Raw genomic sequence first — 24,309 nt, forward strand, 5'->3', positions numbered from 1 at the left:
CTGCTGTTTCCTAATTCCAGTTGGCTGGGTAAAGGCACAGGGGGGTATTGTAGCAGAAATATTCCCAGGCCAGGGTTAGGTCAGGGGAGAAAGCTGTGCTTAGTTTTGGTCTGAAAAAGGATCCACAGAAAAAGCAGGGGCAAAGACTTCCCCATGGATGGGTCTGGTGGGACGTTGTGCATGGTGGAAACCTGGATTCTTGTCGCTCTTGCAGCTTCTGTGCTTGGACAGAGGATTTGGGGGACCCTCTTTGGTGAAAGAAGATGGCGGGCTGCTGGTTGTCCCAGTCTGCTTTCATGTTCAGAGTAATGCTGGCTGGAGCTCTCATCCCTGCCGCTCGGAGTGAGTAAAGTGGTACCTCACCTTTTCTAGATCATAAGGCAGTTCTTTCATTGGGCTTCCTCTGATATACAGTTTCATGTTGCTTTTATATCATTACTGTTTGCTTTTCTTAGTGTGCACATTTGTACTGCATTCTTCTGTTAACGTACTTCTTCTATGGCCTTTTTATAAATCACCATGAGGTACAATTGGAAAGGTGGTCTAGAAATCCAAATAAATAAAGGAAAGTGAGGTAATCTTGTTTCCACGTCTGCAGGTGTGATTTGGGAATGCTGTGTTACAGAGCAGAAAGCAGCATCCCTGATACCAAAATAAAACTGAACAAAAGGACCTTTAGAAAGCTGCCTTGCTCCAGTACAAATCTAAAAAGGTCCTAGACGCAGGTACAGTGGCAGAACATGGTCTCTGTTAACTGGAAAACCCACTTGCTATCTTATAAGAGAAATTTCCAGCAGCACTGCAGTACGGCCTGCCCATATCCTCCTCCTGCTCTAATCCTGTCTTGCCAGTCTTATGCCTTGGTCTCCTTTCTTTCTACCATAACTTATTTATTTTTTATTTATTTGGATTTTTTTATATACCGAAGTATAGCAAACTGCCTTCACTCCGGTTTACATGATAACAACATAATACATACATTTAACTAAGACCTTAAGTAACATTCTAACCGGGATTATATAACTTAGTGTATGCCTTACGTATATATAGGGTGGGTTAATTGAGATGGCCGTTTTATTACAACCGTACCTGATACTTAAATCTCGTCTCTCATGAGCCTATGTAAGTTTCTGGTGGTAGCACCTCACTACATACTTAAGTAGAAAGAGCTTTCAATCAACCATTTTTTTTTTTTTTTTTGCTTCAGGGATCAAATAGATAAACATTAAAAAGGAATCCATTATTTTGCTTCTTAGGAATGAAGAGTTGAGTTATTAAAGCATGCTTTGCTAGTACTTTTAGGCAGTAAATAGCTTTTTTCTTCATTAACGTGTGTTAACTGCAGACAGTAGCCCCTGAATCAGATGTATCTGCCCTGTTGCTGATAGCCTGACTAGATCACAATAAATCAAGTCTCCCTCTAGTGGCAGGAAGTCAGAACTGCAGCTCAGAGCTTACTCTTCTGGCTCAGCCGGCAGTACATAGCAGGAGAGCCGGCCCCTCGGCAGGCTGCATTCATGTTCCCTGAGGTGGGGGGTGGTCCAGCTACCATGCAACAGTAACAGCCACTGACCAACTTAGTCATGCTCGTGTTGGGTACCACCGTGCATGCCTTCCAGCCAGAGACTTGTTAATGCAAAGGCGGCTGGTCAGGAGGGAGAAAGTAACGTGGGGAGGGCGACACCCTGGGTAGTTGCCAATGGAGGCGCACGACACCTTAGCCTATTTAGGGCTGACTCCAATTGAATCGGAAGCCCAAAAGAACATTAGGAAACAACTAGTGGGTCGAAAACTGGAAAGTGCAGGTGAAAGAGAGCAGGTTGTGCTCTGGATCAGTAGAAAGCTTATGGGTGACCTGTTTCTTCCAAGTCATGTAGGAGCTGTGCAGTCTACGTGCTGGGCCTCATTTTCACATCATCTTAGTGCCGTGGAGCACTGACACAAATAATTGATGCTAAATTTGAAAAGATTCTCCTCCCTCTTCCCTGGTGCCAGTCACTTGTGGAACGATGCTCTTAGGCACTGAGCATCCATTTTCACTGTTATTACCTTTCTTTCCTCCTCAGGTGACTGTGGTGCGGCACCTCATTCTCCGTATGCTGTGCCGCAAGAGCGTTATTTTGATTTCACAAGCTTCCCAGAGGGGTCCATTGTCGCGTACGAATGCCGGCCTGGTTATTCTAAAATCCATGGACTGTCTAACCGCATCGAGTGTGGTGCAGCTTCAGAGTGGACGATCATCCCACAGTTTTGTGAAAGTAAGGATCCGTTTTTATTACCTGACTGGATTTTCTTATTGTTTTCTCCTGGAATACCATTCATCAACTACAAAAACAAATTGTGCTCGGTGAATTCTGTGGTAGCCTCCTCTGTCTTTTAAGCAATGGATGGTTGAGCTTTATAATGACAATCAATATTTTTAAAGGTTGCCTAGTATGTAGCTTGACAAATAACTTTAAAGGCTACATTTTGAAAGCCCTTTTAAGAATAATTTACAAGAGAACATTTTAAAAATGATGCTCTTAAGGTCCCATCAAAATGTCTTGGGGCCAGAGAATTTTAGGCTGGCGAAAGAGGAAAATGGTCATTTTCAGCCAGGTGACAAAATGTCCTTCTTGCACAGAAGTCAACAGCTCTGCTTATTATGTGAAACTGTCACTGATAAGTGTAGGGAAGCCCTGCAGCTCACCCCGCTGACTGGGGAATTAGGTAATCTTCCCTTCCTCCTGTACTTGCATCACTTTTTGCACAGTCAGTGGCTCGGCCATTCCTCACCACTGAGGGGAGTGCTCCTCCGTTTTACTGGGTATCTTGATTGCAGGTGAAAGCACCACCTTGTAAGCATGTGCACCTGTAGAGAATGTTTCTCTCTTCCTTTTTCTTCAATTAAGCCAATCAATAGAACACAGAAAGGCCTAATTTTCATCTCATGTCCTTCCAGGGAGATCATGTGGCAGTCCAGGGGAGCTAATGAATGGCTATGTTCAGTTAGATGATGCCCTGTTTGGTTCAACAGCAAAGTTTGCATGTGATAAGGGGTAAGTGTCAGTATTTTTTTACTCTTCTTTTGCTTTTGAGACTGTGATGATTTAACAAGGAGGCCTGACATTCAGAACCGACAGCTACCTGAGTCCAGGTAATAATGAACAGGTGAGTTGGCTCTGGTTTTCATTTCTTTGTTCAGCACTAGCTGCACCTCAAAAACTCGTGACTGCTCTTTTCTCTAGTAATTCTTACATTATTTCAGCCTGCAAACAATTCAGCTTTCTCCAGAACCAACAGGGCTGCTGGACCTCTGCTGTCTACAGAACCTTTTAATACTGAGAGACTCTTCTCTTCCCTGTGACCTTCCTGTGTTTTGCAATATTCGGAAGTGTGTATAGTGCATGTGTGTGTGTGCTACACATCAGCCTTTCACATGCAACAGGAGGATCCTGAAATGATGGCATCAGACACATTCACTCCTGTTTTATTTTGTTTTGCTTTTTCAATTCTATTTAAATTGTCCATGGAGGAAAGAGGGATTAAGTAACTTGTCTGATGCAACATCTCATTTAGGAGCAAATCCCAAGGAAGTGGCCTCATAGATTAAAAAAACTGAGAAGGCCTCAGAGTGCATTACACAGAAGCATAGACTATGACTGCAGATACGGAGCATTACACCGGTCTCCGCTCTGCCCAGTTTAATTCCTGGTGCAATGCTGTAGACTCCGGTTTTCCCTTCACTTCTATGCAACTAGGGATCCTCTGGGCTTATCCAAGGCTTTCTTGAATTCCATTACACAAGAGTGCAATGCAAAACGAGGGGTGTGCATTGTTGTTTTTGTGTCATTTTTGTTTCAGGTCATTATCTGTTTGATTTCATTTTTAAAATGTTTTGGGGGTGTTTATTTCTGGATTCCCTAATTTTAGAGTTAATGCACATTAACTGAAAATGTTACCGATTTATGTTAAAAAGTGTCAACTGGGGGAGCAATTCATTAGCTAGAGCAGTGGCTCTCAACCTTTTTTCTGTCGGGACACACTGAACACATGGCTGTCACAAGGCTAAATGTACACTATGTCCTCAGGAACCCCACCTCCACCCCTGACCCTCAGCAATGGCTATAAAGCAGAACTAGAGCATTCCCCATACAAAAAATATATTCTGGTGTTGTCTCAGTAACAGCAACACAAACTCCCTCTACTACCAGGTGCAATAGCCCTAATTATAAAACGACAGCAGTTCATGAGGTATTTTACTAGCCTGCATGCTAACTGAATACCTCATCTTGGTCATACACACAAGATCGACCTTCACCAAGTACAGAAAGACCACAAATTATAAATATGGAGACAAAAACTGGAATGAAACCCAAAAAGGCCTCTCTGCATGCAGTGTGAACCTGGAGAAATGGAAAGAGAAATATAGCACGTAACATAGTACTGGGATCTGCAATACTGCACACAAACTAATCCGCACAAAGTGACACCTGCATTGTGGTATGCACTCACATGGAACAACCCTACCTATAAAAAGGCAACACTACAAATATTAAACCAGGCCCTAAACACCTAATACACCTCCAATTAGAAAAACAGAAAGCCAAGCTGCTATAGATTCCCACACAGAAATAATTATATAACTGTATGAATAGATGTTTCAAAACAGCTGATGAACCAAACATCTAACAATTAAAAACAATTAAAAAAATCTTTTTAAAATATTAAAAATTCTCTGAACACCAATAAAACTATTTCAAAACAGCAGACACACCACATAATACCCAATAATTAAAATGGCAGTCAATCAAGAAAATGAACTTAAAAATCCACCTTTACTTACCCTCTCCAGCAGTTCTCCTACTCCTTTCCCTTCCAGGCCAATAGCACTCACCAAAAGCAGCAAGGGCTGCCGAAGATCTGTCCTCACAGTTCTCTTCCTTAGAGGCCACAACCAGACAGACAGAGACACACACACACACCTCACCTCCCTGACCAGTCATTCTCACGTAATGCGCGCTCTCTCTCACACACACACTGGCCCCCAGCTGAACTGCTCAGTCTTCAACCCTCGCCGGCCTGGTCTCCTGCGGTGCCCAGCGCTCCGATCTTCGGCCCTTGTTGGCCTGGTCTCCAGCAGCGGCAGCACTCCAGTCTTCAGCCCCCACCAGCCTGGTCTCCGCCGGCGGCCAGCAAAGTGATCTTGGCTCTGCTGGCTGCAGGTAGCACACAACATACCTGTTGGTGCTTGGCAACACACCGGTTGAGAATCGCTGAGCTAGAAGTATGGCTCTGCATTCCCATTGGCTATCTCTTTAGTTATTTGTTTGTGAAGCTAAGATTGCAAGGTAATGTTTAGGGGGGGGGGGGGGGGTGGCAGTGCCTGGTAACAAATAGAAACAAACAAGTGATGTAATAGTTGCATCAAGTTCTAGTCAGCAAAAGCAGGTAATGCAAATGCATATTTTGGAATTTTCTAATCCCTTTGTATTTTAGGAAAGGAACACTAGCATTTTGGGATATGCATACTTTGAATTCCCCTGGTGTGTGACTGTGTTTGGGGGGGGGGGGTAAATGGTGAGAGGGGAAGTAACTTTGGTGACTGTATGGGGTGACAGGTGGGAGAAGACTGGTTGCGGTGGTGACTGGTGAGACAGAGGCAGCCTGGCATGTGTGTGTGAGGGTGTTCTGTCACCCCATTCAGTCCCCTCCCCCACACACATTCCTCAGGCTGCCTCTCTCTCCCACCTGTCACCCTAGTCACAACTCCCTCTCACCACATACCAGACTGCCTCTCTTTCACCACACAAGTTAGTCCCATTAGTGTGTACTAACACAAAATACCAATTTTTATGAAATTTCATCATTTATTTTTTGTTTCATGGCCTTACCAAAGCAGGACGAAATAGACAATTTTGTTGCCGTTTTCTAATTCGTTAAAAACGACTGCACACCTCTATTCAAAACAATAGGGATTGAAATGGGTAAAAAGGATATCGTACACAGCCAGAATGAACTGAACGTAGATTACAATACAATGGAGAAGTTGCTCATTGAAAAATGAATCCATATGATGCATGTAGCACAGAGTTTATTGAGCCACTGAAGGAATTCAGTCTCTGCAGAAGAATTTCATCTTTATACAACGTTTCTTGCACCTGTGTATGTGGCCAACCATACTCTGTTTAACAAATACCTGGATATTATCTTAGGAGGTGGTATTTTAGTGGTTAATTTTTAGATGTATTTATTGATTATTATTTTTATTGTAATGATTTTAGTTTTTGTGTTTTTACCTCTTTTAATGTTATATTCATTACTTTGATTTGATGAATGTTGTTTGTTTAAGGAATATGCTTATTATGTGTGTTCCTTTGAACCTGCCTAGTATTTTAGATAGGCAGGATATACATTTTTCTAAATTAATAAATATTGAATCTGCCACATCTTTTTGAAGGGTTAATAAACATGTGGATAAAGGTGAACCGGTTGATGTAGTATATTTGGATTTTCAGAAGGCGTTTGACAAAGTCCCTCATGAGAAGCTTCTAAGAAAACTAAAAAGTCATGGGATAGGGGGCGATGTCTTTCGTGGATTATAAACTGGTTAAAAGATAGGAAACAGAGTAGGATTAAATGATCAATTTTCTCAGTGGAAAAGGGTAAACAGTGGAGTGCCTCAGGGATCTGTACTTGGACCAGTGCTTTTCAATATATTTATAAATGATCTGGAAAGGAATACGACGAGAGGTTATCAAATTTGCCGATGACACAAAGTTATGCAGAGTAGTTAAATCTCAAGTGAATTGTGATAAATTGCAGGAGGACCTTGCGAGACTGGAAGTTTGGGCTTCAAATGGCAGATGAAATTTAATGTGGACAAGTGCAAGGTGATGCATATAGGGAAAAATAACCCTTGCTGTAGTTACACAATGTTAGGATCCATATTAGCAGCTACCACCCAGGAAAGAGATCAAGGCATCATAGTGGATATTACATTGATATCGTCAGCTCAGTGTGCTGTGGCAATCAAAAAAGCAAACAATGTTAGGAATTATTAGGAAGGAAATGAATAAAATGGAAAATGTCATAATGCCTCTGTATCGCTCCTTGGTGAGACCACACCATGAGTACTGTGTACAATTCTGGTTGCCGCATCTCAAAAAAGATATAGTTGTACTAGAGGAAGTACAGAGAAGGGTGACCGAAATAAGGGGCATGGAATGGCTCCCCTATGAGCAAAGGCTAAAGAGGTTATAGTTGTTCAACTTGGAGAAAGGATGGCTGAGGGGGGGATATACACGTCTACAAAATCATGAAAGGACTCGAATGGGTAAATGTGAATCATTCTTTTCACTCAGTACACAATTAAGCTGTGGCATTCATTGCCAGAGGATGTGGTTAAGGAAGATAGTGTCGCTGGGTTTAAAAAACATTTGGATAAGCTCCTTGAGGAGAAGTCCATAAACTGTTCTTAGTTGAGTTGACTTAGGGAATAGCCACAGCTTGTTACCAGCATTAGTGGCATGAGATCTATTTAATGATTGGGCACGTGCCAGGTACTTGTGATTTGGATTGGCCACGGTTGGAGACAGGATGCTGGAATTGATGGTCCCTCGGTCTGACCCAGTATGGCATCTTCTTATGTTCTTCTGTAAATATGTGCAGTTAAAATCAGTCATCCCAGGAAAACACGACCATTTGCACGACATGATCTACAAGTCAGCCCACCAGGATCAAATACGGTTAGTACAGTGATTATTTCCAATAATGTTCCCTGCGGAACATGCAAATAGGTGAGGTGAGGTGGGCAGCTGAAAAGTGTAGTAATGTCATTTTAATACTGAGAAGCATGGAAACGTGAGCTGAGTGCATTTTGTTCTGCTGTCTGCAGGTACAGAATGGTTGGAAAGTCTGAAAGAAAATGTTTACATTCTGGTTCCTGGTCCAATGTTGTGCCCATGTGTGATCGTAAGTCAGGACTCAGTTACTTTACTTTACATACGTTTCCTATCATGCCCTTTTTGCAAATGTAAGTTGCATTGTAATACCAGATGTTTCAGTTAGAGATCATCAGTCTCCATTATTTATCATTCAGGGGGGGGTGTTAAAGTCTCACTATCTGTTCCTGATCTCTGATGGCTCAGTTAAGCATGGCTGAGAGGGTGGTGCTGTAGATTTTATAGACAGGATTAGATTTTAGGGTTATATCAAGTATGGAGTTAAGGGGATGCTACAATAGGTGGGGGGCAGTGGTTTTAACTTGTGGTAGTCAGGGCTGTTTTGCATTGGTTTTTAATGTTGTAATTTAAATTATGTAGATTGCTTTGAGTTGTTTTAAGAGAGAGCAATCACATGTAAATAAAGTTGATGTCTGAACAGCCACAGACATGTCGGAGCTGAAATTCAAATAATCTCATGAAATAAAAATTCTCCCCTGCCGAATGTCTACGTTTAGGATCCTGTTTTTGCCAGGCTTCTAAATTTAGATGGCTAAAAAGTGGGTGGGGTCAGTTAGGGAGTCAGAATTGATTTCCAGCAGGGGGCGCAATAACTGCTTAAATTCAGATGCCTAAAGTTAAAGTTAAGTCTCTATTTGCAGGCCCTCGTTCTCAGTTTGGGCAGCAAAGCTGAGGGAAAGTTGGTTTGAAAGACTGGATGGCAGGAAGTGCTGAGACAGGCCCGAGTGTCGCCCACGGAGAGACAGGAAGCTCTTGGCTTGTGCTTACCCCAAAGCTAAGATTCTGCTGCCCAGCATTTCCTGCAGTAGATACCGGGCAGGCCCCTTTTGAAAGGGAAGCGCCTCGCCTAGTTTCGCTTTGGAAGTCTGGGCCGAGCTACACCCAGAAAGGACTTGCACTGAATCGGGGGCAAATCATGCATGCAAAAGTACTGGGGGGGGGGGGGGGGAGGGGGGATTCTTACCCACATAGAATATGCACCGCATTGCCTCGCCCAGCTTCTCTCCTCCTGCACACCCACAAGAGAGCTCTGACCCTGCCAAATGGCACAGGACTTTGTGCTTTCAGCTTCTGTGCACCAAAAAGGTGAAACGAGAGATACCTTTCCCGTGAAAAAAGCTAAGGCCAGGTTTCCTAGTCCCTTGGCCTAACTTTCTGACCTTCCAGTTCAGGACTTTTAAGTTGTCCCCCACTGTTAGTTTCTCAGCTGTAATTGTCTGACCTAAATTTTAGGTAATCTGCCTTGAGGCCATGCTTGCTAAAAGGCTGAATGTCTATAAATAAATGAATCTCTCTGTCTCCTTTCCCTTCCTTAGCTGTAATATGTGAAAATCCTGCAGAGATTGCTGACGGGACCCACAGCGGCAAAGGCAAGGATGAATTTACCTATCAGTCAAGTGTAACTTACCGCTGTAACGGGCCCTCGCTTTCGCTCATTGGAGAGCCCTCGATCTTTTGCACGGAGAACGGAACCTGGAGTGCGAATCCTCCCACCTGCAAAGGTAAAAAGCAGGAATGATTCCCCTGAGATTACTTCCGGGAGAGGTCTGCTGGTGACCACACGAAACTTAAGGTTCACCGCTCATCGTGCTTGCTCTAAATAGAAACCAAAAAGTGCGGCCACTTCAGGAACGGAAGTTCGGTTTCCTTAGCCTGGCCCTCCATCCCGGTGACTGAGGAAGGCAGAACGGTTAAGTGATACAGGAACTATGTGCTAGCCCTGGGATTTGGGCTTAGAAAGATGGATGTTTACACAGCTGCCTGTTCTAGAAGGGGTGACGTGGCCCGCAGGGCAGAGGCACAGAGCTCGGGAAGGTCATCCATAGGCTCTCTGCATCCAGGCAGTATATTGGACCTCTGAGAGCAGCAGGCACCCTCCCCCTGCTCATGCACGGTCTTCTCTGCAGACCATATTCAAAGAGCTAGTGACCAGCAAATCTGTGCAGAGAAAGTTATGCTTGTAGCTGTTCCTGGATATTCAGCAGGACAAATGCCCAAGCCTCCCACTGAATGCAGCCTTGTGTTTTTCCAGCTAGGCCCATGGGTGTAACTTTAGCTGGAGAGCACTCAAGGTGTGCAGCTCCAGAATGTCGCCATTCATCAGCCTCTTTCTGCCTGCAAATTTCGTGTGGTCGACAGAGGGGAAATATTCTTGATGTTTGTGCACAGAACTCCAAAAATGCCCTTCACAAAGGCTTTCGATATTGACCTCTCAGTGCTGGCTTATAAAACAAACTCGCCATTGAAAGTACTGAGGCTTTGGGGAGGATTTTTGAAGGCTCCTTGGCACGGTCGGTGCTGCTCTTATGATGTGCACGTAACCCCTGAGCTGAGGTCCTCCCTGAGGAGTGCAAGGGCGGGCACTGTTCAGTTTCAAGGCCTTAAGATGTCCACACCTCCCGTGCCCTCCATAAGCCATAGGATTCCTTGTCAGGAGCAACCAGTAATAAGTTGCTGGACTCGTGATGTCGTTCCAACAAAACTTTACTGACCGTTCCTGTTAAGGTGAAGTCAATGACAAAGTACAAGTCCTTCTTTATTGCAGTCCATTCCCAATAAATTTGCAACTGTAAAGGTGACAATAGCTGATCTTTCCTTCCAAGTTCAGGGGCGGTTTATAAGCACCCACCCAAAATGGTGACTCTAATACTTGGACTGAGCTCGATGTCTCAATTCAATGTCCTGTTTTACATATCCTAATTCACTTCTTTTGGTTTGTCCAACCTCCTCAATTCCCTTGATGGCATTTGGATGGCAGCTCCCAACTCCTTTCCCAAAACTCTGGATGTTATTTCCAGTGGTTAGCACTGGATAGGTGCCACAGTTCCTCCCGCCCTCTTCAGGTGCATGGTGAGGTGTTCCAGACTCCTTTCAACCTCCTGTAGTAGATGGGGTCTCAACTCCTCTGGCAAGAAAAATAAGACCAGTGTCCAGAAACCCAAACAAAAGAAGGAAGAACTTTCCAAAAATAAGAAATAAGAAGTCTCTTAATTAAAAAGGGAAGGAGAACACCTTTACTATGCTTTCTATACCCAAGGCTTAAGCCACAATGCCCACGGGTCTCCTTTCTCAAAAAAATAAAAGCAAATAGAAGAGGGAGCAGGAACAGCTTCCTCAGCACTCTGAATGTCTCAGTGTCCTTCTCCTCTACCCAACAGAGCTCTGCGCAGGGGACATTCCTGACCTCTTCGGGCACTGCTTGTCTATTCCTTTCTAATAGAGACCCAGCAGGGCTCCTCCCCTAGCGTCTCCTTAACGCACTTTGTTCTTAGAAGAGGGAGCAGGAACAGCTTCCTCAGCACCCTGAATGTCTCGGTGTCCTTCTCCTCTGCCCAACAGAGCTCTGCGCAAGGGACATTCCTGGCCTCTTCGGGCACTGCTTGTCTTTCCTTTCTAATAGAGACCCAGCAGGGCTCCTCCCCTAGCGTCTCCTTAACGCACTTTGTTCTTAGAAGAGGGAGCAGGAACAGCTTCCTCAGCACCCTGAATGTCTCGGTGTCCTTCTCCTCTGCCCAACAGAGCTCTGCGCAAGGGACATTCCTGGCCTCTTCGGGCACTGCTTGTCTTTCCTTTCTAATAGAGACCCAGCAGGGCTCCTCCCCTAGCGTCTCCTTAACTCACTTTCAGGTCGATCCTGTAAGGCCGCGGTAGAAACAGTGCGGCAGTGTCAGGCGCACCCTTCCTCCCCGCACGCACAGTTCTCTTCACTAACTCCCCGATACTCTCCTCTAATCGCATGCAAATGCATGCCGCGGCTTTAAAGCGGTAGGGAAGGGTTATGGCCGCGTAACCCATTTTACTGTATAGGCGCTTAATACAGCGCCTATACAGTAACCAGGGTGCGACGGTACCTGTCATTTCAAATGTCATTTGGAATGACAGGAACCAGGAAGTGTAAAAAAACACGAAAAGTCTTTGTTGCTTCGTCGCTGTGTCTCTCCTCCCGGAGCAGGGCGCGAAAGCAGCCTTGCTCCGGGAGGAGGTGAGGCACAGCGGCGAAGACAGACGGGAGAGGAGAAAAAGCAGAGCCGAGCAAAGCGAAAGCGTGCAGCAAGCCGGCGAAATAGACCTGCGAGCAGAGGCAATAGCAGCGGTTCGGTAAGCCTGGCACCCTCCTTGATGTAGTATGTCCCGGATGCCCCCCCCCTCCCCAGCGCGCCCGCCACTACCCCTTTCATCAGCTGCATCCACTGCGACCCGGCAGTCCCATGAGGCCTACAAAAAAAAAAAAATCCCCGGCTCCCGCGCCCCCGCACTGGCCCGCCGACTCTACCCCCCCCCCTCCTCCCGATCGGGCAGGTAGGCGGCGGCGAAAACCAAAGCAATTTTTTTTTTTTCAAAAAGCAACATCACACATTGCATAAAATAATTTCTCCAGCCTTAAAGCGACTTACTTTTGGGATCTGTCAAGTAAGTCGCAAAAGTAACTTACTTTTCTGAAGCCATCACGATCGTAGCTCAAGACGAAGATGGCCGCCTGCACGGGGGAAAGCGTGCAATTGGCCGCTGAAGACGTGACGTCACATCTTCAGCTGCCAATTGCACGCTTTCCCCGTGCAGGCGGCCATCTTTGTCTTCGTCCGGAGGAGCTAAGATCATGTTCCTGATGGCTTCAGAAAAGTAAGTTACTTTTGCGACTTACTTTTGGGATCTTGACAGATCCCAAAAGTAAGTCGCTTTAAGGCTGGAGAAATTATTTTATGCAATGTGTGATGTCGCTTTTTGAAAAAAAAAAAAATTGCTTTGGTTTTCGTCGCCGCCGCCTACCTGCCCGATCGGGAGGAGGGGGGGGGGGGTAGAGTCGGCGGGCCAGTGCGGGGGCGCGGGAGCCGGGGATTTTTTTTTTTTTTGTAGGCCTCACGGGACTGCCGGGTCGCAGTGGATGCAGCTGATGAAAGGGGTAGTGGCGGGTGCGCTGGGGAGGGGGGGGCATCCGGGACGTACTACATCAAGGAGGGTGCCAGGCTTACCGAACCGCTGCTATTGCCTCTGCTCGCAGGTCTATTTCGCCGGCTTGCTGCACGCTTTTGCTTTGCTCGGCTCTGCTTTTTCTCCTCTCCCGTCTGTCTTCGCCGCTGTGCCTCACCTCCTCCGGGTCGCAGTGGTAGCATGGCGCTGTGAGGGGGGCGAAAGGGTATATACCCATGAACGGATTTGAGTGGGAGCGCTCTGTGAAGCGGGACATGCCCGTGAGGGGCATAATGGGTGGATGCAGCTGATGAAAGGGGTAGTGGCGGGCACGCTGGGGAGGGGGGGGGGGCATCCGGGACGTACTAGATCAAGGAAGGTGCCAGGCTTATTGTTTTATTGTGTTTGAGTATCTTAAGCGGTGTCGATGGATTTGTTACACAGTCCTAACTCCTACTAGGGGGAGGCGGTAAACTAACAGGTTAAGGCCGCGGCAAAACAGCGCGTTCCTAAGGAGATAATATCAGCGCCCGTTACAGTATCGGAGGGGAATAGCTAATTCCTTCATTATACAGCTTTTTCGTTCATTTACATGCTGGGTGCGGAAAGGGTTAGGTGTTTATTTTAGGAAGCGCTAAGGACGCGTGAAACTGGAGACTGTATGGCTGGATGGCCTTACTCGTCTGTATTGTGCGCTCCCAGCACGTTACAGACGGGCAATCTTTAACTGCACGTTACTGTATCGACCTGTTTGTTCTTACCTCCTAGCTGATGTGAAGACCTTACCGATGAGCTGCTCTTCTTTGTTTTCTTGTTTGCAGACATCAGGTGCCCTTTCCCCGAAATCAAAGATGGACAAGTGACCTCACGCATTCAACCCTACTATAGACTCGGTGAACAGATTACATTTCGGTGTAATTTTGCCTTTATTATAAACGGCAGTAACCAGGTCGCATGTGGCACTGATGACAACTGGCTCCCAAGGCACCCAGAGTGTTTGAAGCGTAAGTGCCTGACTTCCCATTCCCCCTACACAAAGATTTACATCTCCAATCTGATCTCCGTTTCTGTGTTGATTGGATGGGTTACTGTCCAACGTGAGTCCAGGAAACTCTTGTATTGGTCCGATTGTGCAATGACTTCAGGCATTCGTTAAGCTTTTGCACAAACAGTTAAAGGTGTGACTATTTCAAGATGCTTTCCCACACCATTTAGTAGCTCTGTCTGTCTGTTTTTGTTTTATTAATGTGTATGTTTTACTGGACTATAAGAACTTAAATAAATAGGATAATTTCTCTATCAGGTTTAAACTACTTGACCCTGGGTGTCTCTGTCCGCCATCTCCTCTGAGATTAAACTCCCTTTGGTGCTGCTCTTCTCTCCTCCTCCTCTGCCTGCAGAAGCCCTGCCAGCCCTCTTGGCAAGGAGACTGGTACCTTGTTTCCTCTGCCACTGTACCTGGGACTGACTCGGTCCATTATTAATGCCAGTGGAGATGCCCAATGCCACCTCTTGCAGATTTATTAAGATTATGCCATTAAAAACAGCTACTTTTCCGGCACTTTCTCTGGCAGCAGGTAAGGTGTGGCTCATGGTTTTGGAAGGATGATGAGGGACTTGTGTAATTGGTTGTGTTTTAAGTGAATTACATAAAATGCTGGCTATATTATATACGTTATTCACAATCTCCATGCCTGGGAGACTCCCAGAGCAGGAAGCCAGCAGAGGTGAGAAGAGGTCGTCTCTGGGGGTAGATGCACAGTTTTAGTGATTGAAGTAAGGCATCAGTCTTCCATCCTTCTGTGCATGATGCCTTTAGTGTTCAGTGGATTAGATTTCTGGGTAGATGTTGCAAGTGTCAGGGCCTGTCCTTCACATGTGGTCGTTTATTTAAAGGTCAGACATTTTCAAACTGTGAATATCTTCTTCTGAAGCTCAGATCTATGGAGAGACTGAGAAAGAAAAGGTAGGCTAGGTGGAGTGAAGCCGTCGGGCAGCGACGGTCGCAACACCTATGAGAAAAGGCTGAAGAGGTTAGGGCTGTTCAGCTTGGAGAAGAGACGGCTGAGGGGGGATATGATAGAGATGTTTATGCTCATGAGAGATCTTGAATGAGTAGATGCGAATCAGTTATTTACAATTTTGGATAATAGAAGGACTAGGGGGCACTCCATGAAGTTAGCATGGGGCACATTTAAAACTAATCGGAGAAAATTCTTTTTCACTCAATGCACAATTAAACTCTGGAATTTGTTGCCAGGGAATGTGGTTAGTGCAGTTAGTATAGCTGGGTTCAAAAAAGGTTTGGATAAGTTCTTGGAGGAGAAGTCCATTAATGGCTATTAATCAATTTTACTTAGGGAATAGCCACTGCTATTAATTGCATCAGTAGCATGGGATCTTCTTGGTGTTTGGGTAATTGCCAGGTTCTTGTGGCCTGGTTTGGCCTCTGTTGGAAACAGGATGCTGGGCTTGATGGACCCTTGGTCTGACCCAGCATGGCAATTTCTTATTTCTTAGGATGTGGTTAGTACAGTTAGTATAGCTGTGTTTAAAAAAGGATTGGATAAGTTCTTGGAGGAGAAGTCCATTACCTGCTATTAAGTTCACTTAGAGAATAGCCACTTCCATTAGCAATGGTAACATGGAATAGACTTTTTTTGGGTACTTGCCAGGTTCTTATGGCCTGGATTGGCCACTGTTGGAAAGAGGATGCTGGGCTTGATGGACCCTTGGTCTGACCCAGCATGGCAATTTCTTATGTTCTTATGTTCTTAAGGGGTTTCCTATGGGAGGAGTAAAATGGAGCGTTGCTCTCTTAGACCCAGAGATGGCTTCCTGAGAGCAAATATTCTGAAAATACACCAGCCTAGCAACTATTATAAAAACAAAAAGAAGGTATTTGTCATGCCCTGAAAAAAGATATTGGGGGCATGTGGGAGGAGCAGCCACAGACACCTGCTCACCCACAGACAAGTGCATGCAGGAGGAGCAGCCACAGACACCTGCTCACCCACAGACGAGTGCATGTAGGAGGAGCAGCCACAGACACCTGCTCACCCACAGACGAGTGCATGTAGGAGGAGCAGCCACAGACACCTGCTCACCCACAGACGAGTGCATGTAGGAGGAGCAGCCACAGACACCTGCTCACCCACAGACGAGTGCATGTAGGAGGAGCAGCCACAGACACCTGCTCACCCACAGACGAGTGCATGTAGGAGGAGCAGCCACAGATACCTGCTCACCCACAGACGAGTGCATGAAGGAGGAGCAGCCACAGACACCTGCTCACCCACAGACGAGTGCATGTAGGAGGAGCAGCCACAGACACCTGCTCACCCACAGACGAGTGCATGTAGGAGGAGCAGCCACAGACACCTGCTCACCCACGGACGAGTGCATGTAGGAGGAGCAGCCACAGACACCTGCTCACCCACGGACGAGTGCATGTAGGAGGAGCAGCCACAGACACCTGCTCACCCACGGACGAGTGCATGTAGGAGGAGCAGCCACAGACACCTGCTCACCCACGGACGAGTGCATGTAGGAGGAGCAGCCACAGACACCTGCTCACCCACGGACGAGTGCATGTAGGAGGAGCAGCCACAGACACCTGCTCACCCACGGACGAGTGCATGTAGGAGGAGCAGCCACAGACACCTGCTCACCCACGGACGAGTGCATGTAGGAGGAGCAGCCACAGACACCTGCTCACCCACGGACGAGTGCATGTAGGAGGAGCAGCCACAGACACCTGCTCACCCACGGACGAGTGCATGTAGGAGGAGCAGCCACAGACACCTGCTCACCCACGGACGAGTGCATGTAGGAGGAGCAGCCACAGATACCTGCTCACCCACAGACGAGTGCATGAAGGAGGAGCAGCCACAGACACCTGCTCACCCACAGACGAGTGCATGTAGGAGGAGCAGCCACAGACACCTGCTCACCCACGGACGAGTGCATGTAGGAGGAGCAGCCACAGACACCTGCTCACCCACGGACGAGTGCATGTAGGAGGAGCAGCCACAGACACCTGCTCACCCACGGACGAGTGCATGTAGGAGGAGCAGCCACAGACACCTGCTCACCCACAGACGAGTGCATGTAGGAGGAGCAGCCACAGACACCTGCTCACCCACAGACGAGTGCATGTAGGAGGAGCAGCCACAGACACCTGCTCACCCACGGACGAGTGCATGTAGGAGGAGCAGCCACAGACACCTGCTCACCCACAGATGAGTGCAGCTTTATTTATCTCTGAGCCAAATGTGCTCATCCCTGCTGGAGGATCAGAGCGCAGCTGCACCTGCACAGCTCCCGAAACGCTAACGTGCACAAACTCTCCCTCTCCCTCCAAAGAAAGATAATGAGCTGTTCATATTTTCAAAGCCTGACATTGCGGCTCGAGCATGTCGGAGCACTTCCTCTGAGCATTATCAGGCTATCAAGGGAAGGGGCTGTCCTTAAATTATGTCACGCTTCGATGGGGGGGGAGTGAGTTCATGCCAAAAGTGAGATGTCATTTATGGACGGCCCCGAAGGCTTACTAGGCTCAGGCATATTGTAATGAAGGCGATAATATAATCCCATGATGTGGAGCCAAGGGCGTCCTAAATACCCACGGAAAGGGCCTCACTTTTACCAAAAATCTCACAGCATCTGAGATGCATTTTTTAACTCCCCTGAGGTGGACCAACATCTTTCTGTTGGAAATGTTTCCAGAATTTGCATGAAAACAAATTGGTTCTGTTTCCTTTTCAGGGGTCAGCTGTCCTGAGCCAGAGATTAAAAATGGAAACATTACCCAGGGGGTTAAAGAAAGATTTCATTCTGGATTAGAGGTTGGATACAGCGTCTTCAGTTCCGTTTCCTTCGCCTGCCATCCCAGATATGTGCTCGTCGGTGCAAAGACCTCCAAGTGTCAAAAGGATATCCGCTGGTCTCCAAACGTACCAACTTGTAAACTTCGTAAGTACCAAGGCACCGCCTTCCCCTGCACTGTCCCATCAGACGTGTGTATTTTGCAGGAAAGTCTGCACTGAGGGGGAACCTGGCTTCTCCAGAGCAGCTTTCAGGGTCTTCCACTAAATTCAACGTTTTCAGGATGTCAGAAAAGGTGGAGAACGGGATTAGGTCTTCTAAGCAGGCTTCGTGGGGAAGGTGTGAGCGGCCTGGGGGAGGGGACCCCAGGATCTGCAGTACTAAGAGTGGTTAGCGCGGCGGGCTGACAACCAGGGCTCAAATCCCGCTGCCCCACCTTGTGACCTGGGGCAAGCCACTTCACCTTCTGTTGCCTGAGGTACAAAGCTGTCCAGGGATAGGGAAATATCTCCAGGACCTGAATGAAGCTCACCTTGAGCTACCACTGAAAAGGCAGGCGCTGAATCCAAATAAACTAGGGTTGCGACTGTCCAGTTTTGGACCGGTAAGCCAGGTTTTCAGGCATTCTGCACCAGTGTCCAGTCAACGGGCGCTAAATGTCCAGTTTTGAGGGTGGATCCTTCTTTTTCCCACAGCCTCTTAGTTAGAGGAAGAGAGAGGCAGGTCGGAGCCTATGGGAGCTGAGCTGAGCTGTGTCCCTGCCTCCTTTCCCCTCAGCGCCCAGTGCTTCTGCAGATTCCTAGGTGCACCCTTTAGGCAGGATCTAAAACTGATGCAAATGAGCGGGTACCAATCCCCCACCCCACCCCCGGTCCTCAACTGTCCAGTCCTGCTCTATGGAAAAGTTGGCAACCCTAAAATAAACAGGAAGGAAAATGGGCCTAACGTCCTTTCTCTGCTGTCACAGGTTGTTTCAGTACCGGTGAGCAGCAAAGGCCTGGGAGGGTGGAGGGCAAGAGAAGATTTCACTTCAGAGCAGGCAACACAGAGAGAGAGAGAGAGAGAGCGGGGACCTTGAATCAGAGAGAGGAAGAGTGAAGCAGGGGTTGGAGGTTAAGTTCCTGCCCTTGGTTAGCAGATGTAGGCATCATGGTGTGCCTGGAAGGATCCCGTGACCGCTCAGAGGGAGCGTGGAACTGGCATAGGCCACAGTTGTATAATGTGATAAGGAGACTGATGTCAAGAAGCAATTCTGGTACATTTGGAGGGCTGCTTTCAGCCTCCCTGCGTATCCCATTGAGCCGCTTTCAGCCTCCCTGCGTATCCCATTGAGCTGCTTTCAGCCTCCCTGCGTATCCCGTTGAGCCGCTTTCAGCCTCCCTGCGTATCCCGTTGAGCCGCTTTCAGCCTCCCTGCGTTCCCCGTTGAGCCGCTTTCAGCCTCCCTGCGTATCCCATTGAGCCGCTTTCAGCCTCCCTGCGTTCCCCATTGAGCTGCTTTCAGCCTCCCTGCGTATCCCGTTGAGCCGCTTTCAGCCTCCCTGCGTATCCCGTTGAGCCGCTTTCAGCCTCCCTGCGTTCCCCATTGAGCCGCTTTCAGCCTCCCTGCGTATCCCGTTGAGCCGCTTTCAGCCTCCCTGCGTTCCCCGTTGAGCCGCTTTCAGCCTCCCTGCGTATCCCGTTGAGCCGCTTTCAGCCTCCCTGCGTATCCCGTTGAGCCGCTTTCAGCCTCCCTGCGTTTCCCGTTGAGCCGCTTTCAGCCTCCCTGCGTATCCCGTTGAGCCGCTTTCAGCCTCCCTGCGTATCCCGTTGAGCCGCTTTCAGCCTCCCTGCGTATCCCGTTGAGCCGCTTTCAGCCTCCCTGCGTATCCCATTGAGCCGCTTTCAGCCTCCCTGCGTTCCCCGTTGAGCCGCTTTCAGCCTCCCTGCGTATCCCATTGAGCCGCTTTCAGCCTCCCTGCGTATCCCATTGAGCCGCTTTCAGCCTCCCTGCGTTCCCCGTTGAGAATCCCCTGCGCCCAATGGGACCAGGGGGTACTTAAGGCCCACAGTGTTTACAGATACAAATTTCCTGCTGGGAAGAATGGGCAGAGCATTAAAAATAACCTCCCCATGGGTGCAGTACTGGAGCCTGGGACAGCCCTGCCCTCAGCTCCGCCCATTTTCCCTGTTAGAGGGGGGGGGGGGGGAGAGCATGTGTTTTCCCCACATTGGGAGAGGAGAGGTTTTCAATGGCCTTTCTTCCGTTCATCCCACAGAAACACCTGTTGAAAGCTGCCCCATAAGATTTTATTATGTTTGTGAAAAAAGCCTGAAAAGCAAGCTTGAAGCAAGTCCCTTCCTTCACTCAAGCACAGTTCACCCTCTCCAAACAAATAGAGCAGCCCTTCCTTATTCCTTCTGGCAGGGCAGCGTCCTGTTCCTCAGGAATGGCAGAGCTGACCTGTATTGGCCTTCAGCACCCTATCCCCGACCCTCAGCCAGGGCGCCCGCTCCATGCCTCCCTCCAGAAGCCTCAGTCTGTCACGGTGTCCCCAGTCCCAGCTGATCCGAGGAGCCGAGGGCCCCGGCTGGCTGGTGCATATCACAATGGCGCTGCATGCAGAGCAGTGTAGATAGCACAGAAAAGGGGGCTTCTTCAGTTCTAGCAGGCACAGGCACCCTGAGCCACGTTTCCTAAACTTCAGAAATGAATTTTCACTCCCCTGACATGACCGAACATCTTTCTGTTGGAAACGTTTCCAAGTCCCATATTTGCATAAAAGCATGTTCAGTTTTTTACATTTCCTTTTCAGGGTCCAGCTGTCCTGAGCCAGAGATTGAAAATGGAATCATTACACATGGAACGAAACAACACTTTCATTTCGAAGTTGGATACAGACTCCATAGCTCTGTTTCATTTGCTTGCAATCCCGGATATGTCCTAATAGGCCAAAATACCTCCGAGTGTCAGCAGGACACTCGCTGGCTTCCAGACACACCAACTTGTAAGCCTAGTAAGTATCAGGGGCTACTGCTTCTCAAAAGCACTGCCCTGGCTCTTGCATCAAATAACAAAAATATATTTAGTCTGCAGGAAAGTCCCTAAAGGGTGCATTAAGGGGAACCTGGGCTTCACAGATTGCAAGCCTTCAACAGAGACTTTGTCAAAATGGCAGATAAGCGCGTATTGAACCTTCCTAAACTAATTGTGACTCCCGAGAAATATTTTGTGGATGTCTTGCACGTGCTGGTTGACGCTAAGCTGTATTTTCATCCTTCGGTTACCTGCACTACAGCGCACAGAATGGGTTTGTTCAGAAAAGGGTTCCTGCTCTTCGAGAAGTGGGGATAGGAATAAGTGATCGTCAGAGGGTGAGCCAAAATGACCCGAGGTGGGTGGCACCTTACAGGCTCTGTCCTGGGAGGCTCCCGCCTCCTGCCACTTCTCTGTGTGTGGTAAAGGTTACGTTTCCTTAGCTCCAGAACATCTGACATTTGCTCCTCACATCTTCACCAGCTCCACCAAACGCTGCCTCTCAAGTTCTCCTCTTCATTTACTTTTCTCCGCTCCTCCCTTCATTGGGACCCAAAGCATGGAGAGAAATGTTAGGTTGTGTTTTGATAGTTTTGCTGTGTTTCTGTCTGCAACCTTATTGTGCTCTGCACATTGTTTAAATTCAATGCCAGATAAGGGGTTAAGGTCTACTAAGCAAGGGTGGGGGGACTTCTGGGTCTAAGGGAAACTGGGCAGAGGGCTGTGTTTCTGAGTCTGGTGAGACGCAAGCGATGGAGGGGAAACCAGGGAAGAAAATACCTAAGAGCAGGAGACCAAGCAGGTGAGAGAGCCCTGAATCAAAGTCCCAAAGCGTGCGGGTGCAGCTCAGAGCCTCGCACCCACTGAAGGGGCTGGGGGATATCGCTCCTTAGCCAAGTCGGCTTTTACCCTCCCATTTGGTTCTCCACCATTCCTAGCAGATGGTTATACAAGTTTCTACTCATCGGCTCTCACCTCCAAGCCTTGCAACAATGCAAGCAGCCACTAAAACCTGTAAAGCTGCCGCCTAGGTCCCCATAGCCTTGCTGTATGGTCCCTGCCAGCACTGACCTGCTACTTTCTGGGCACTTGTAGCCTGCTGGTACCATGACTTGCGGTGTTGCTTGCTTTCATTATCTCACCAGTGTCAGTATCTGGCCACCACCAACCTACCGACACCAGGCCAATTGGTTTCTGGGGCTTCATGCCCTGCTGGTACCAACCTTGCTACCCTATGGCCTACTGTATCACTGGATTTATTCACTCCTTTCCCATCACTGCTCTTGATATCTGACCCATGCATGTCCTACTGTATCACTGGATTTCTTCACTCCTTTCCCATCACTGCTCTTGATATCTGACCTATACATGTCCTACTGTATCACTGGATTTCTTCACTCCTTTCCCATCACTGCTGTTGATATCTGACCCATGCGTGTCCTACTGTATCACTGGATTTATTCACTCCTTTCCCATCACTGCTTTTGATATCTGACCTATACATGTCCTACTGTATCACTGGATTTCTTCACTCCTTTCCCATCACTGCTGTTGATATCTGACCCATGCGTGTCCTACTGTATCACTGGATTTATTCACTCCTTTCCCATCACTGCTCTTGATATCTGACCTATACATGTCCTACTGTATCACTGGATTTCTTCACTCCTTTCCCATCACTGCTGTTGATATCTGACCCATGCATGTCCTACTGTATCACTGGATTTATTCACTCCTTTCCCATCACTGCTGTTGATATCTGACCTATACATGTCCTACTGTATCACTGGATTTATTCACTCCTTTCCCATCACTGCTGTTGATATCTGACCCATGCATGTCCTACTGTATCACTGGATTTCTTCACTCCTTTCCCATCACTGCTGTTGATATCTGACCTATACATGTCCTACTGTATCACTGGATTTATTCACTCCTTTCCCATCACTGCTGTTGATATCTGACCCATGCGTGTCCTACTGTATCACTAGATTTCTTCACTCCTTTCCCACCACTGCTGTTGATATCTGACCTATACATGTCCTACTGTATCACTGGATTTATTCACTCCTTTCCCATCACTGCTGTTGATATCTGACCCATGCATGTCCAAATTCCATTACAATTGCTGACCTCACTATAATGGCGTGCCAAGAGGAAGGGCCTATGCATGGTTGGGGAGACTTCTGCAGGCTGGGCTTTCCTCCTGAAAAGGTCAGCTGGCTGTGGAAACACTGAGTCTCCTGGAGTGAGGGTGGGAATGGAAAAGGGAGAGGGGTGAGTGCAGCTGCAAGCTGGGGAAGGGCTGACAGCAAGCAAAAACCTTTTAGATAATTATGTGGCAGTACTGGAGCAGGGGTACTCACAGTGTGAGCATATGAGCAGCAGCACAATGACAGAATGTGTGTTTCAGAGAGAGAGAGAGAGTGTGGGGGAGTCTTTCTCCCTGACACAGAAATCCCCCATTCACACACTTTCTCTCTGACATACCCATACACTGTGAGCAAGTAAAAACATTTTAGATAATTATGTGGCAATACTGGAGCAGGGGTACTCACAGTGTGAGCATATGAGCAGCAGCACAATGACAGAATGTGTGTTTCAGAGAGAGAGAGAGAGTGTGGGGGAGTCTTTCTCCCTGACACAGAAATCCCCCATTCACACACTTTCTCTCTGACATACCCATACACTGTGAGCAAGTAAAACCTTTTAGATAATTATGTGGCAATACTGGAGCAGGGGTACTCACAGTGTGAGCATATGAGCAGCAGCACAATGACAGAATGTGTGTTTCAGAGAGAGAGAGAGTGTGTGGGGGAGTCTTTCTCCCTGACACAGCCCCCATTCACACACTTTCTCTCTGACATACCCATACACTGTGAGCAAGAGTGTGTGTGTGTGAGCATCTTTGTGCCTGAGAGACTGTGTGTGTGTCTGACACTGCCTGGCATGTGGTTGTCACATTACTTGGCAACTGGTTCAAAAGCTGATTGGCTGGCAAGAGACCGGAAATCCAAGATATAATTATGAGAGATGTAACCAGACTTATGGGCGGAGGGCACACAGCTCCGTTTGCTCACCCCTGGTCTAGGGTGTGCTCTACTACTTAGTTATTTAGGAAAAAGCTGCCATTTATGTTGGAGATTTTTTGGCTCAGTTTTGCCCGACTCCAGGTCACATGCTGTATCTATGAAGGGTCAGTTTACTGTGCTTTTGGGAACTGTTGAAACACCTGCTGCAGGGAAAATGCTCAAGGGACTCTGACACTTAACTTGTGGTCCGGTCTTGAAAAAAATCGCCCGGGCTGATATTTTCCTGCAGTCCACCCTGGGGCCCACAAATTAGAAACAGAAAAAGACAGACAGCAATGGAAAATGAAAACTAAAAAGCCAGACTAGGAGCAGTGCAACACCAGAGAAAGAGAAACAGAAATGCATTTCTGCCTATATTGAGCAAAAAAAAACCAAGACATGAACATTCCCAAAGTTGACAAATTCTCATATCTAAAAACTGAAACTAAAATGTTTCTTTTTCTATCTTTGCTTGGGCATTTTATTTTTTTAATTGAGTTGGTCCTGGTCTGTCTTTTCAGTTTTCTCCCCAAGTTCTTTCCCAG

The 24,309-nt window shown here is 47.5% G+C and overlaps 1 protein-coding gene across 4 annotated transcripts in view; it reads left to right on the plus strand.

Annotated features, from left to right (window-relative positions):
• LOC115074144 (C4b-binding protein alpha chain-like) overlaps positions 1-24,309 on the plus strand; it is a 38,546-nt gene that overhangs the window by 1,773 nt on the left and 12,464 nt on the right. For all 4 annotated transcript variants that reach the window (XM_029573340.1, XM_029573339.1, XM_029573342.1 and 1 more), the window contains exons 2-9: positions 215-342; positions 2,067-2,258; positions 2,942-3,038; positions 7,877-7,953; positions 9,260-9,445; positions 13,673-13,855; positions 17,619-17,825; positions 20,473-20,673. In XM_029573340.1, the coding sequence (XP_029429200.1) occupies positions 264-342; positions 2,067-2,258; positions 2,942-3,038; positions 7,877-7,953; positions 9,260-9,445; positions 13,673-13,855; positions 17,619-17,825; positions 20,473-20,673 (1,222 nt within the window). In that variant the 5' untranslated portion in view covers positions 215-263. The remainder of the gene's footprint in view (positions 1-214; positions 343-2,066; positions 2,259-2,941; positions 3,039-7,876; positions 7,954-9,259; positions 9,446-13,672; positions 13,856-17,618; positions 17,826-20,472; positions 20,674-24,309) is intronic.

The sequence above is a fragment of the Rhinatrema bivittatum genome, chromosome 12 (genome assembly GCF_901001135.1).
Source record: "Rhinatrema bivittatum chromosome 12, aRhiBiv1.1, whole genome shotgun sequence".
NCBI classification, from domain to species: Eukaryota; Metazoa; Chordata; class Amphibia; order Gymnophiona; family Rhinatrematidae; genus Rhinatrema; species Rhinatrema bivittatum.